Here is a 12510-nt window from a genome sequence, read left to right as displayed (position 1 = left end):
AGAGATTGATGCCTGTGATAGCGTTGGGGGACACACTCCCAATTCCTTGGATTCATTGAAAGCCTTGACTAACAACAGTCCCACTAGCCCCGAAAACTTTTCATAAAATTCCACTGGGAATCCGTCAGGCTCCGGGACCTTACCCAATTACATCGCCCCCAATCTGTCTAACACCTCCCCGAGCCCAATTGGGCCCCCCAAGACTTCCACCAGCTCCTCATCTACCTTTGAGAACTCTAACCTCTCCAGAATTTGGTTCATTCCCTCCTCCCCCGCAGGGGGTTCCGACTCGTACAAACGGCTATAGAATTCACGGAGCACATCATTAACCATCCCCAGGTCCCTCACTACTTTCCCCCTCACATCCTTAATTTTCCCTTTCTTAATCGCCGCCTCCTGCTTCCTCAGCTGATGTGCCAACATCCTGCTAGCTTTCTCCCCATATTTATACACTGCCTCCTTTTATCATCCTCAGCTGACCTCCGCCTTGCCTATGGAAAGGAGCCCAAAATCCATTTGAAGTCTCTGACGCTCCTTCAGGAGCTCCTCATTCGGAGACTCCGCATATCTCCTATCCATTCGCAAGATTTCTCCCACTAGCCTGTCGAGCTCCGCCCGTTCAGCCCTCTCCCTATGGGCCTGAATCGCCCCCTCTGATGACCGCTTTCAATGCCTCCCACACCATCCCAGCCGCAGTCTCTCCCGTGTTGTTGGTTTTTATATACCCCCCAAATGGCCGCCCTCACATACCTTATCGTCTGCTAACAACCCTGCATCTAGCCTCCACTGTGGGCGCTGAGAGTTTCCCGTGTTCACCTGTAAGTCCAGCCAATGTGGCGCATGGTCCAATACTACGATTGCTGAATACTCTGTGTCCACCACCCTCGCTAACAATGTTTTATCCAATTAAAAAAATCGATCCTGGAGTACACCTTATGCACATGAGAGTACAATGAATATTCCTTGCTCCTTGGCTTCTCAAATCGCCACAGATCAACACCACCATGTGCTCCATGAACCCCCGCAGCTCTTTCGGCATTGCTGATACATTCCCCGACCTAGAACTCGACCGGTCCATCCTAGAATCTAAGACCGTATTAAAATCACCCCCCATAATCAACCGGTGCAAGTCCAGGTCCGGGATTTTTCCCAGCATCTTCCTAACAAACGTAACGTCGTCCCAGTTTGGGACATATATATTCACCAGCACCACTGCCATTCCCTCCAGTTTCCTGCTCACCATGATAAATCTGCCTCCGGGTCTGTCTCCATCTTTCCCACCTCAAACGCCATCTTTTGTTAATCAGGATAGCCACCCCCCTTGTTTTAAAGTCCAATCCTGAATGGAACACCAGTCCGATCCATTCCTTCTTCAACCTAAATTGATCCCCCAGCTTCAAGTGTGTCTTCTGTAACATGGCCACGACCGCCTTTAACTGTCTCAAGTGTGCGAACACACGGGCCCTCTTGACCGGCCCATTCAGGCCGCACACATTCCACGTAACCAGTCTGGTTGGGTGGGGGCTCTTGCTCCCGTCCCCTGTCGATCAGCCACGACCTCTCCTAGGCCGGCCCTTAGCCCATGGCCCGCACCTCCCCAGATCCGCCCCTCAGCAGCAACTGCCATCTAATCTCCGTCTGCAGCCTCCTGGAAGTCCCCTAACCGTCAGCAGCAACCCCCCCCCCCTCCCCCCCCCCCACCTCGTCACTTTTCAGCTCACCCCCACTTCGCTTCCGTGAGCCAGCCTTACCAGCTAGCCGAGCAGCTCCACCCCTGTTGCCTAAAAGTCTACTAGCTGCTGAACTTTACCCCCCAACTCTCAACATGAGTTTTCAAAACAATAACACCAAGCACAAAAAGCAAACACACCCTCCACTTAAGGTCTAAGCTCAACGGCCCACCCCTCCCCCTTTACAACATCTTATCAATCCCATCACCTTCAAACAGAGCCCCAAACAATGGAAGTGTAAACAAACAGGATAACTGGAGAGACAGAAAACATGCATGCAAAACCTCAAACAAATGTCTTTCCCTCCTAGCCCATCTCAAATTGAGAACTTTTCTTCACTCCCCTCCATTTTTTATTTTTTTTTATTTTCCCTTTTTTTCTTTTTTTACAAACACACAAAAAAAGAAGAAACAGTACCTTAGTATATACACTGAAAGGTCAAAGTTAGATTACTCTAAAAAAACCTTCTCTTCCCGGTCATCGCAACTCAAGTTACAGTGCACCACAGAACTTCTTGATTTAAATCGCTACTGACCAGTTTTCTCTTTTAATGAAGTCCTTATGGGTCCCCAAGGTTGTTGTCTTTCATAAAGCCCGCCACTTCTTCCAGCGAGCCAAAATATAGTTCCCGTTCCTCGTAGGTTACCCAAAGACGGGCCAGGTAGAGCAGTCCAAATTTTATTCCTTTCGCATACAGGCGCTTTAAATTTATTAAAACTCGCCCTCCTCTTAGCAAGTTCTGCTCCCAAGTCTTGGTAGATCTGGATCTCGGCTTCTTCCCATACAAACTGTTTTGTCTCCCGAGTCCATCTCATGATGCATTCCTTGTCCAGGTGTAACCACCAACGTCCTCTGGGGCTCACGACCCTGGGGTTTGCGCATAAGTGCCCTGTGAGCCCGGTCCACCTCCAACAGCCTGTTGAACACCTCTGCCCTCATCATTTTCTCGAACAACTTCAAAACATACGCACCGGCATCCGATCCTTCCTATCCCTCTGGGAGACCGACGATCCGAACATTCTGCCTGCGGGAACGATTCTCCAGGTCTTCCACCTTTTTCAGCTGTCGCTTTTGCCAATCCTGTAAAATGCCAATTTGCAATGCCATCCCAGTGGACTGCTCCTCTTGTTCCGTCGCCTGTTTCTGTAGCTTTTGGATTGACTGTCCCTGGGCCATCACCTCCATCCGGTCGACAGCATCCTTAATCGAGGCTACCTCCTTGGTGAGGTCCTCCACACACTCCTTACGGTGCCGGGCGAACTTATCGTCCAGGTATGTAACCAATTGATCCATCGATCATTGAGCCAACAGGGCCAGGTCTCGCTTCTCTGCCATTGCAGTCACCAAGCTCAGATCCTCACTTCCAACCAACTTTTGATTCCATCTTTTGCGATTACATTTCAAGCGTAATTCCATAGGATAGGGGTCGCCTTCTCCTCCTCTCACTTTTATCCACTTTTGGTAGAAAGAATTTCCGCGAAAATCCATCTTATAAGCTATTAAAAAACCACCAAGAGTGGGAAGTGCTAAATGTGCGATTGTTCACAGCACAGTCGCCACCGGAAGTCCCCCATCTTCCTATTTTAACACTGGATAGTGCATGGCACTGGGAGTAATCCAGCGATTACTACCATCAAGATCCTAATTATTATCACTTTTACGAGCTCCAGGAAATATGATCTTATGACCTCAATACCCCCATTTTCACTGTCACTGGTACTAATATGTACCACAACTTTTGGCTAACCCCCTTCTCCTTGCAGAATATTCTGCATCCTTCCTGTGATGCCTTTACTCTGGCATCAGGGAGGGAATATAACACGCGTAACCCACAATAATGGTTACTGAAATGACTATCTGTCTCCTAATTATAACACTGGGGTCACTCCGTGTTCCGCTCTTTACAATGCCGTCACACTGTGTTCCTGATCTTTATACTGGGGTCACGCTACGTTCCGCTCTTTATGCTGCTGTCACTCTGTGGTCCTGCTGCACTGCCATCATTCTGTTCCTGCACTTTACCCTGCCGTTACTCTGTGTTCCTGCCCTTTACACTGCCGTCACTCTGCTTTCCTGCTCTTTATCCTGCCGTCACTCTGTGTTCCTGCTCTTAACAATGGGGTCACTCTGTGTTCCTGCTCGTTACACTGCCGTCACTCTGTGTTTCTGCTCTTTACACTGTCATCACTCTGTGTTCCTGCTCTTTACCCTGCCTTTACTGTGTGTTCCTGCTCATTACACTGCCGTCACTGTGTGTTCCTGCTCTTTACACTGCCGTCACTCTGTGTTCCTGCTCTTTACACTGCCGTCACTCTGTGTTCCTGCTCTTTACACTGCCTTTACTGTGTGTCCCTGCTCTTTACACTGCCGTCACTCTGTGTTCCTGCTCTTTACACTGCCGTCACTCTGTGTTTCTGCTCTTTACACTGCCGTCACTCTGTGTTCCTGCTCATTACACTGCCGTCACTGTGTGTTCCTGCTCTTTACCCTGCCTTTACTGTGTGTTCCTGCTCATTACACTGCCGTCACTGTGTGTTCCTGCTCATTACACTGCCGTCACTCTGTGTTCCTGCTCATTACACTGCCGTCACTGTGTGTTCCTGCTCTTTACCCTGCCTTTACTGTGTGTTCCTGCTCATTACACTGCCGTCACTGTGTGTTCCTGCTCATTACACTGCCGTCACTCTGTGTTCCTGCTCATTACCCTGCCTTTACTGTGTGTTCCTGCTCTTTACACTGCCGTCACTCTGTGTTCCTGCTCATTCAACTGCCGTCACTCTGTGTTCCTGCTCTTTATACAGCCGTCACTCTGTGTTCCTGCTCTTTATACAGCCGTCACTCTGTGTTCCTGCTCTTTACACTGCCGTCACTGTGTGTTCCTGCTATTTACACTGTCGTCACTCTGTTCCTGCTCTTTACACTGCCGTCACTCTGTGTTCCTGCTCTTTACACTGCCGTCACTCTGTGTCCCTGCTCTTTACACTGCCGTCACTCTGTGTTCCTGCTCTTTACACTGGGATCACTGGGTTCCTGCTATTTACACTGCCGTCACTCTGTGTTCCTGCTCTTTACACTGCCGTCACTCTGTGTTCCTGCTCTTTACACTGCCGTCACTCTGTGTCCCTGCTCTTTACACTGCCGTCACTCTGTGTTCCTGCTCTTTACACTGGGATCACTGTGTTCCTGCTCTTTACACTGCCGTCACTCTGTGTTCCTGTTCTTTACACTGCCGTCACTCTGTGTTCCTGCTATTTACCCTGCCGTCACTCTGTGTTCCTGTTCTTTACACTGCCGTCACTCTGTGTTCCTGCTATTTACCCTGCCGTCACTCTGTGTTCCTGTTCTTTACACTGCTGTCACTCTCTGTTTCTGCTCTTTACACTGGGACTACTCTGTACTCCTGCTCTTAGCCCTGACATCATTCTGTGTTCCTGTTGTTTACACTGTCACCGTTCTGTGTTCCAGCTCTTTCTGTGCTGTATCTCTCTGTCCCTGCTCTTTACACTGCCGTCACTCTGTGTTCCTGCTCTTTACACTGCCGTCACTCTGTTCCTGCTCTTTACACTGCCGTCACTCTGTGTTCCTGCTCTTTACACTGCCTTTACTGTGTGTCCCTGCTCTTTACACTGCCGTCACTCTGTGTTCCTGCTCTTTACACTGCCGTCACTCTGTATTTCTGCTCTTTACACTGCCGTCACTCTGTGTTCCTGCTCATTACACTGCCGTCACTGTGTGTTCCTGCTCATTACACTGCCATCACTCTGTGTTCCTGCTCATTACCCTGCCTTTACTGTGTGTTCCTGCTCTTTACACTGCCGTCACTCTGTGTTCCTGCTCATTACACTGCCGTCACTCTGTGTTCCTGCTCTTTATACAGCCGTCACTCTGTGTTCCTGCTCTTTACACTGCCGTCACTGTGTGTTCCTGCTATTTACACTGTCGTCACTCTGTTCCTGCTCTTTACACTGCCGTCACTCTGTGTTCCTGCTCTTTACACTGGGATCACTGTGTTCCTGCTATTTACCCTGCCGTCACTCTGTGTTCCTGCTCTTTACACTGCCGTCACTCTGTGTTCCTGCTCTTTACACTGCCGTCACTCTGTGTCCCTGCTCTTTACACTGCCGTCACTCTGTGTTCCTGCTCTTTACACTGGGACCACTGTGTTCCTGCTATTTACCCTGCCGTCACTCTGTGTTCCTGTTCTTTACACTGCCGTCACTCTGTGTTCCTGCTATTTACCCTGCTGTCACTCTGTGTTCCTGTTCTTTACACTGCTGTCACTCTCTGTTTCTGCTCTTTACACTGGGACTACTCTGTACTCCTGCTCTTAGCCCTGACATCATTCTGTGTTCCTGTTGTTTACACTGTCACCGTTCTGTGTTCCAGCTCTTTCTGTGCTGTATCTCTCTGTCCCTGCTCTTTACACTGCCATCACTCTGTGTTCCTGCTCTTTACACTGCCGTCACTCTGTTCCTCCTCTTTACACTGCCGTTAGTCTGTGTTCCTGCTCTTTACACTTCCGTCACTCTGTGTTCCTGCTCTTTACACTGCCGTCACTCTGTGTTTCTGCTCTTTACACTGCCGTCACTCTGTTTCTGATCTTTACACTGCCGTCACTCTGTTTCTGATCTTTACACTGCCGTCACTCTGTTTCTGATCTTTACACTGCCGTCACTCTGTGTTCCTGCTCTTTACACTGCCGTCACTCTGTGTTCCTGCTCTTTACACTGCCGTCACTTGTGTCCCTGCTCTTTACACTGCCGTCACTCTGTGTTCCTGCTCTTTACACTGCCGTCACTCTGTGTTCCTGCTCTTTACACTGCCGTCACTTGTGTCCCTGCTCTTTACACTGCCGTCACTCTGTGTCCCTGCTCTTTACACTGCCTTTACTGTGTGTTCCTGCTCTTTACACTGCCGTCACTCTGTGTTCCTGCTCTTTACACTGCCGTCACTCTGTGTTCCTGCTCTTTACACTGCCGTCACTCTGTGTCCCTACTCTTTACACTGCCGTCACTCTGTGTCCCTGCTCTTTACACTGCCTTTACTGTGTGCCCCTGCTCTTTACACTGCCGTCACTCTGTGTTCCTGCTCTTTACACTGCCGTCACTCTGTGTTCCTGCTCTTTACACTGCCGTCACTCTGTGTCCCTGCTCTTTACACTGGGATCACTGTGTTCCTGCTATTTACCCTGCCATCACTCTGTGTTCCTGTTCTTTACACTGCTGTCACTCTCTGTTTCTGCTCTTTATACTGGGACTACTCTGTACTCCTGCTCTTAGCCCTGACATCACTCTGTGTTCCTGTTGTTTACACTGTCACCGTTCTGTGTTCCTGCTATTTATCACTACTGTATTATGTCATTAGATTGTCTCATTCTACTAATTTGTGTTCTTGCTGCCTGTTTAAGAGAGCAGATTCAAAGCACAAACAGCAAGATTTTATCTGGGTTACCAACCTAAGCAATTTTCATAGCCCACCCCATAGTCAATTCTCTAAATGGGAACGTTTACCATATTGTAATGAAACTTCTTCAGAAAACATTTTAGTTGAGCAATTGTACTTCATTGCATCTTTGCTGCAACAAGAGCCAATATCAGAGAGCAATGCCAGACACTAATAACCGCTGCAGTATGGGTACTATTTCGATAGAAGATTGCCCTGGCACCTGTGTGGCTCAGGCTTTATACTTAAATGCCACCGTCTTCTGTTTTGTTACCCCTGCACTAAATTGATCATTAATTAGTGGAAGTTTCCAGGCTCTGGGCTTCATCTTGCCCAAATTATAACAGTGATGCCTTAAGCTCAATTTTTGCCAATGCTTGAGGCCTCCTCATTGGGGCATGGATTGTCTCCATGGTGTTTGCCTGTGCACTTGAAAATAAATTACAAACAATTTGTACCTATTAATGATTTTGTAGCCTATGAAAATCAGTCAAAATTACTTTCTAGTGTTATACAGAGGATTTTTTTATCTTTACTGTTAATTTTGTCTACAGTAAGTATCACTGATATTTTTTAAATTAAGTAAAGTACATGCTTTATAACCTAATGTTTTTTTGTCAGGACTCTAACACAGTATTGTACTCTTACCTGATAAAATATTGTCTGTTTTTATTGCCGGAAACTTCAAAGTCATTTCATGTTTATGCCTATGAATCATGAGGTGATCCTCAGTTGGAAATCTCTGCCAAACAAAGAAGAGTATATCATTTTACAGGCATTGAATAAGTGTAAGAAGAATCCGAACAGTTCATCTCATTTGAATCAGTAATGAATGTGTTTCAACTTGAGCCGAACACAAAAACATATTTATTAGAAAAAGAATGTCGTGGTCATTGGCCACCTTTTATCCTAACTTAAATATACTTAACCTGAAAACGAAGTAAGATTTCTGGAGTGAATAATGATGTATTCTAAGTAAATAACATACTTCAACAGGTGCCGTCTACAAGTATTACTGTATTAGTTCAGTGAATATTTGAATTGTATTTGCCACAATGCAATTTACCTTTTCCAGAATAATTTCCACACACATCTACACATACTCTCTTTAACTGGAACAGTAACCAAACAGATCAAAGTCTGCTGCTTCTTTAGTTCAGTCAGCAAAGACAAAGGGTAGAAGAGTATTGTAGCCTGGGCACGATTCAGTCAAAAAATGACGGTTTCCCACAGTCTTTTTGCGTGAGATCTAGACCTGGATTCACCCACACTTGAAATGAAAATTGCTTATTGTCACAAGTAGGCTTCAAATTAAGTTACTGTGAAAAGCCCCTAGTCGCCACATTCCGGCGCCTGTTCGGGAAGGCTGGTACGGGAATTGAACCCGCGCTGCTGGCCTGCCTTGGTCTTGTTTAAAAGCCAGCTATTTAGCCCACTGTGCTAAACCAGCCCGAGTCGATTTTTGGGGGGCCTGGGGAATTTCTCACCAGTATAGCCACACTTAGACCTTCTTTCAGCAGTGGGGTACTAAACTCGGCGGCAAGTCCCGCTCCTCAGAGATAGGCAAGGAAATTCTACAAATTAACAATTCGACGTGATTGATCCTCAGTATTCCAGATGAATTTGTGAAGATTACAAGTCAGGCGACAGCTAACAGTTCTTGAAATGCAGCCCTTCCCTCCTTCATTAATTGAGAATCCAGTGCCATACCACAAGTGGCTGAGATACCACAAGATGGAAAATCCACTTAATACCTTTAGCAATCTTGGATGGGCAAGAAGACAGATGAGTGGCTTCGTTCAAGAGCAGGAGTTCAGGATCAAAAGAGTTGCTAAGTACAGGTAAAGAGAGAAAAATAGCCAAGTATGAAGATCTGACAGCCTTGACATGACAGCAATTGAAGGAGAAAACCAGAATGGGAAAAAGAAAAATCAGATGAGTGGATAACATTAAGAGGTGAACTGCAGGAGACTTGAAGAAAACTAGAGACGTAGAGAGAACCTCTTTTAGGAAACTAGAGAAGAAGCCAACAGCCCCACAAAGACGATGATGATAGTAAATGAACAAACCTCAGCAACCATGGCAGAAATATTTGGTCAGGAACAATGAAAAGGGGCTCGCCATTCATGGCACTAACAGCAAACAAAGTTTACATGGGGCAGAATTTTACACTTTTTACACTCGATGGGTTCGGAGGCGGGTGGGGTGCATGGGATTGCATGCATGGGATTCCCTCCATGATCCCGGCCCGACCTGATTGCAATTTTATGCCATGATGGACAGGGTCCCAATTAAGGCTCTTTCACTTCAGGGCCTTTTCCCGCCCAGCTTCAATTTTCAGGCTGGCGGCAGAAGATAGATTGGCGAGGAGGGGGCAGAGGGTTACCCCCACCTCCAGCCGGGGGTCCCCCATCTCCAACCTCGGGTCCCCCACCCCCGCCGAGCACTGGGGCAGCAAGCCCAGCGCCCCCGGGCTCTTTACCTGTGAGAGAAGATGGCTACTCTCACATCCTCCACTCCCTGCAGAAGATCTTCTGCCAGGTTCATGTTTTTAAAAAGGAGTACTAATCGGCGCCAGCGTGACCACTTGCTGGGGAGGCCAATAAATGATGGGAGGTCAAAAGATATGGGCAGCTCTTGTTAATTGTATAGAAATGGGGCTCAGGTGTTGATAATTGTTTTCTCGCCACCCTACGGCGAGATCTCGATGTCACCCACGGGAGCGGGCCGGTTTCATCGCAAACTGTGTGGTGCTTGGCGCGGTTCTCGTTTTCACCCGCCTCATTTCACTTGAGCGATAGCGCAACGAATCGTTCCCGTAGCATCGCTCGCAACCACTCAGATTGAACATTCTTCATTGAGACCCTTCATTGGGCAGCACGGTAGCACAAGTGGCTAGCATGTAGCTTCACAGCGCCAGGGTCCCAGGTTTGATTCCCTGCACGTTCTCCCCGTGTCTGCGTGGGTTTCCTCCGGGTGCTCTAGTTTCCTCCCACAGTCCAAAGACGTGCAGGTTAGGTGGATTGACCATGCTAAATTGCCCTTTGTGACCAAAAAGGATAGGAGGGGTTGTTGGGTTGTGGGGATTGGATGGAAGTGAGGGCTCAAGTGGGTCGGTGAAGACTCGATGGGCCAAATGACCTCTTCTGCACTGTATGTTCAATGAGAGGGGACAACATTTGATAGGCCCAAAAAAAGGGCAGTAAGATCGTGATGTACGATTAAGCCTTGTTTGTTGCTTTCAATGTAGGCAATATGCAAACTTCCTGTTACCGGCATATTTGCATGATTGCTCCCTGCAGCCAGGACTAACATGTTGTTGAGTAGCTTCATGTCTCAGTAGAGAGCAAATTTGTGTGAGGCTGCCACCACTTAAAGTGGACTTGCATTACTAATTGTTGGCCTGCACCTTTAAAAAATTGATTAATTCTGGTTCAGACAGATGCTGGAAATGTTTGTGGCTGTGAATGTGAGAATGAAGAACAGTGAATTATGTCACAGAGGCAAGAGGGAGTATCTCTCTCATGACGTTCTTTCATGTTGCACTGCATGCTTTTCTGAAAAAAAACCTTTGTGAAGGCAATGGGACCAGGTAGCCTTGGCAGGAAATGTGGACTAGGATGCGATGCTGCAAAAGTTCAATGAATTTGGATGAGTGGTCACGGTCAGTGAATGTATCTTCAAATGCCATATCCCGCCAACTGCACCATTACCCCGACACACTGCTCAATCCACAACACCTGGCAACAATCTTGTTCAATCATGAGTCGCACCTAACATTCATAGCTTCATCTTACTCTCACAAAGTTAGCACCGCTTCAAGCCTCACACTTGTATCTTACAGCATGCACACATTGCCAGCTATTGAATCATGACAGCTACCATATTCACAGACATAATTTCCTCTCTCTTACAGGGAAAGGTGGCTCATAACTGGAAGCAGCAGAACGGGCAGCACGGTAGCATTGTGGATAGCACAAATGCTTCACAGCTCCAGGGTCCCAGGTTCAATTCCGGCTTGGGTCACTGTCTGTGCGGAGTCTGCACATCCTCCTTGTGTGTGCGTGGGTTTCCTCCGGGTGCTCCGGTTTCCTCCCACAGTCCAAAGATGTGCAGGGTAGGTGGATTGGCCATGATAAATTGCCATAGGGTCCAAAATTTCCCTTAGTGTTGGGTGGGGTTACTGGGTTATGGGGATAGGGTGGAGGTGTTGACCTTGGGTAGGGTGCTCTTGCCAAGAGCCGGTGCGGACTCGATGGGCCGAATGGCCTCCTTCTGCACTGTAAATTCTATGATTAAACCTAACCAAATGGGGACAGGTGCAGCAGTGTGTCCTTACCCCATACATTGGAGTACCCATTGCGGAGGTCATATCCAACAATGGGCCTGAAACCATAGAACATGGCGGTATCCTCGAACCTAATCCCACTTCTCTCATATCCTAGTATATCTTCTAATTTACAAGCAATAGATCGTGTAAGCATGTAACTCTTACTTTCTAAAACTCCCAGCATCACAACCCTATCCTTTAGCCTTTCTCCTTTCAAAAACCCAAGAACAGCCACTTGATCAGGCAGTGATGGATGAGCAACAAGTGGAAGAGCATGAAGATCAACACGAGGAGCCAACAATGTCACTTGATTTCACACTCGCAGATACTGACACTGTGTATGACATAGAGGACAACAACAGACACAGGGTCTCCAAGTGCAGAGGCACTGGGAATGAATACCCTGCAACCAGGAAAGGATCACCTCAGTTATGACGCAGAACTCTCATGTGAGCATTTTGATGGGGCAGCCAACAGAAAACAGCTGGTGGCTATATATAATGAAATGCTAGGTGCATTGGCAGGCCTGCCAGAAAACGCTCTTGCCATGTCATGCAGCATGAAGATACACGTCACTAACTTTGCATAGGGCTTTGAACAGTATTTAGATTGTATACTTGAGCATGGAAGTTACGGCCAACTCCACTGACAGAATTGCAAGGGTACGAAGACCCTAAAGTGGAATGGGAAAATAAGTTAAAAGGTGAGGGGCGCAATTCTCCGCTGCCCACGACGGGTCAGAGAATAGCGGGAGGGCCTTCCCGACAATTTTCACGGCCTCCCGCTATACTCCCCCCCCCCCCCCCCCCCCCCTCCGGCCGCCCCCCGACACGAATCGCTGCTCGCCATTTTTTACGCCGAACAGCGATTCTCCGCAGGCCGATGGGCTGAATACGGCCGTTTTCGCGGCCGCGATCACACCTGCTTTCAGCGTTCGTGAAAACGGCCACAAAGTGCCCGTCCCGGACAACCATGGCACCGATTGGCACGGCCGCACCACGGCCGTGC

General features: G+C 47.9%; 1 protein-coding gene across 3 annotated transcripts in view; it reads right to left on the bottom strand.

Annotated features, from left to right (window-relative positions):
• creb5b (cAMP responsive element binding protein 5b) overlaps nt 1–12510 on the bottom strand; it is a 473696-nt gene that overhangs the window by 392350 nt on the left and 68836 nt on the right. For all 3 annotated transcript variants that reach the window (XM_038797274.1, XM_038797276.1, XM_038797275.1), the window contains exon 4: nt 7821–7914. In XM_038797274.1, coding sequence (XP_038653202.1) covers nt 7821–7914 — 94 coding nt within the window. The remainder of the gene's footprint in view (nt 1–7820; nt 7915–12510) is intronic.

This window comes from Scyliorhinus canicula, chromosome 5, assembly GCF_902713615.1.
Source record: "Scyliorhinus canicula chromosome 5, sScyCan1.1, whole genome shotgun sequence".
NCBI lineage: Eukaryota > Metazoa > Chordata > Chondrichthyes > Carcharhiniformes > Scyliorhinidae > Scyliorhinus > Scyliorhinus canicula.
The sequence above is the reverse complement of the archived record's forward strand: the minus strand, read 5'-3'. Positions and strand labels throughout refer to the sequence as shown.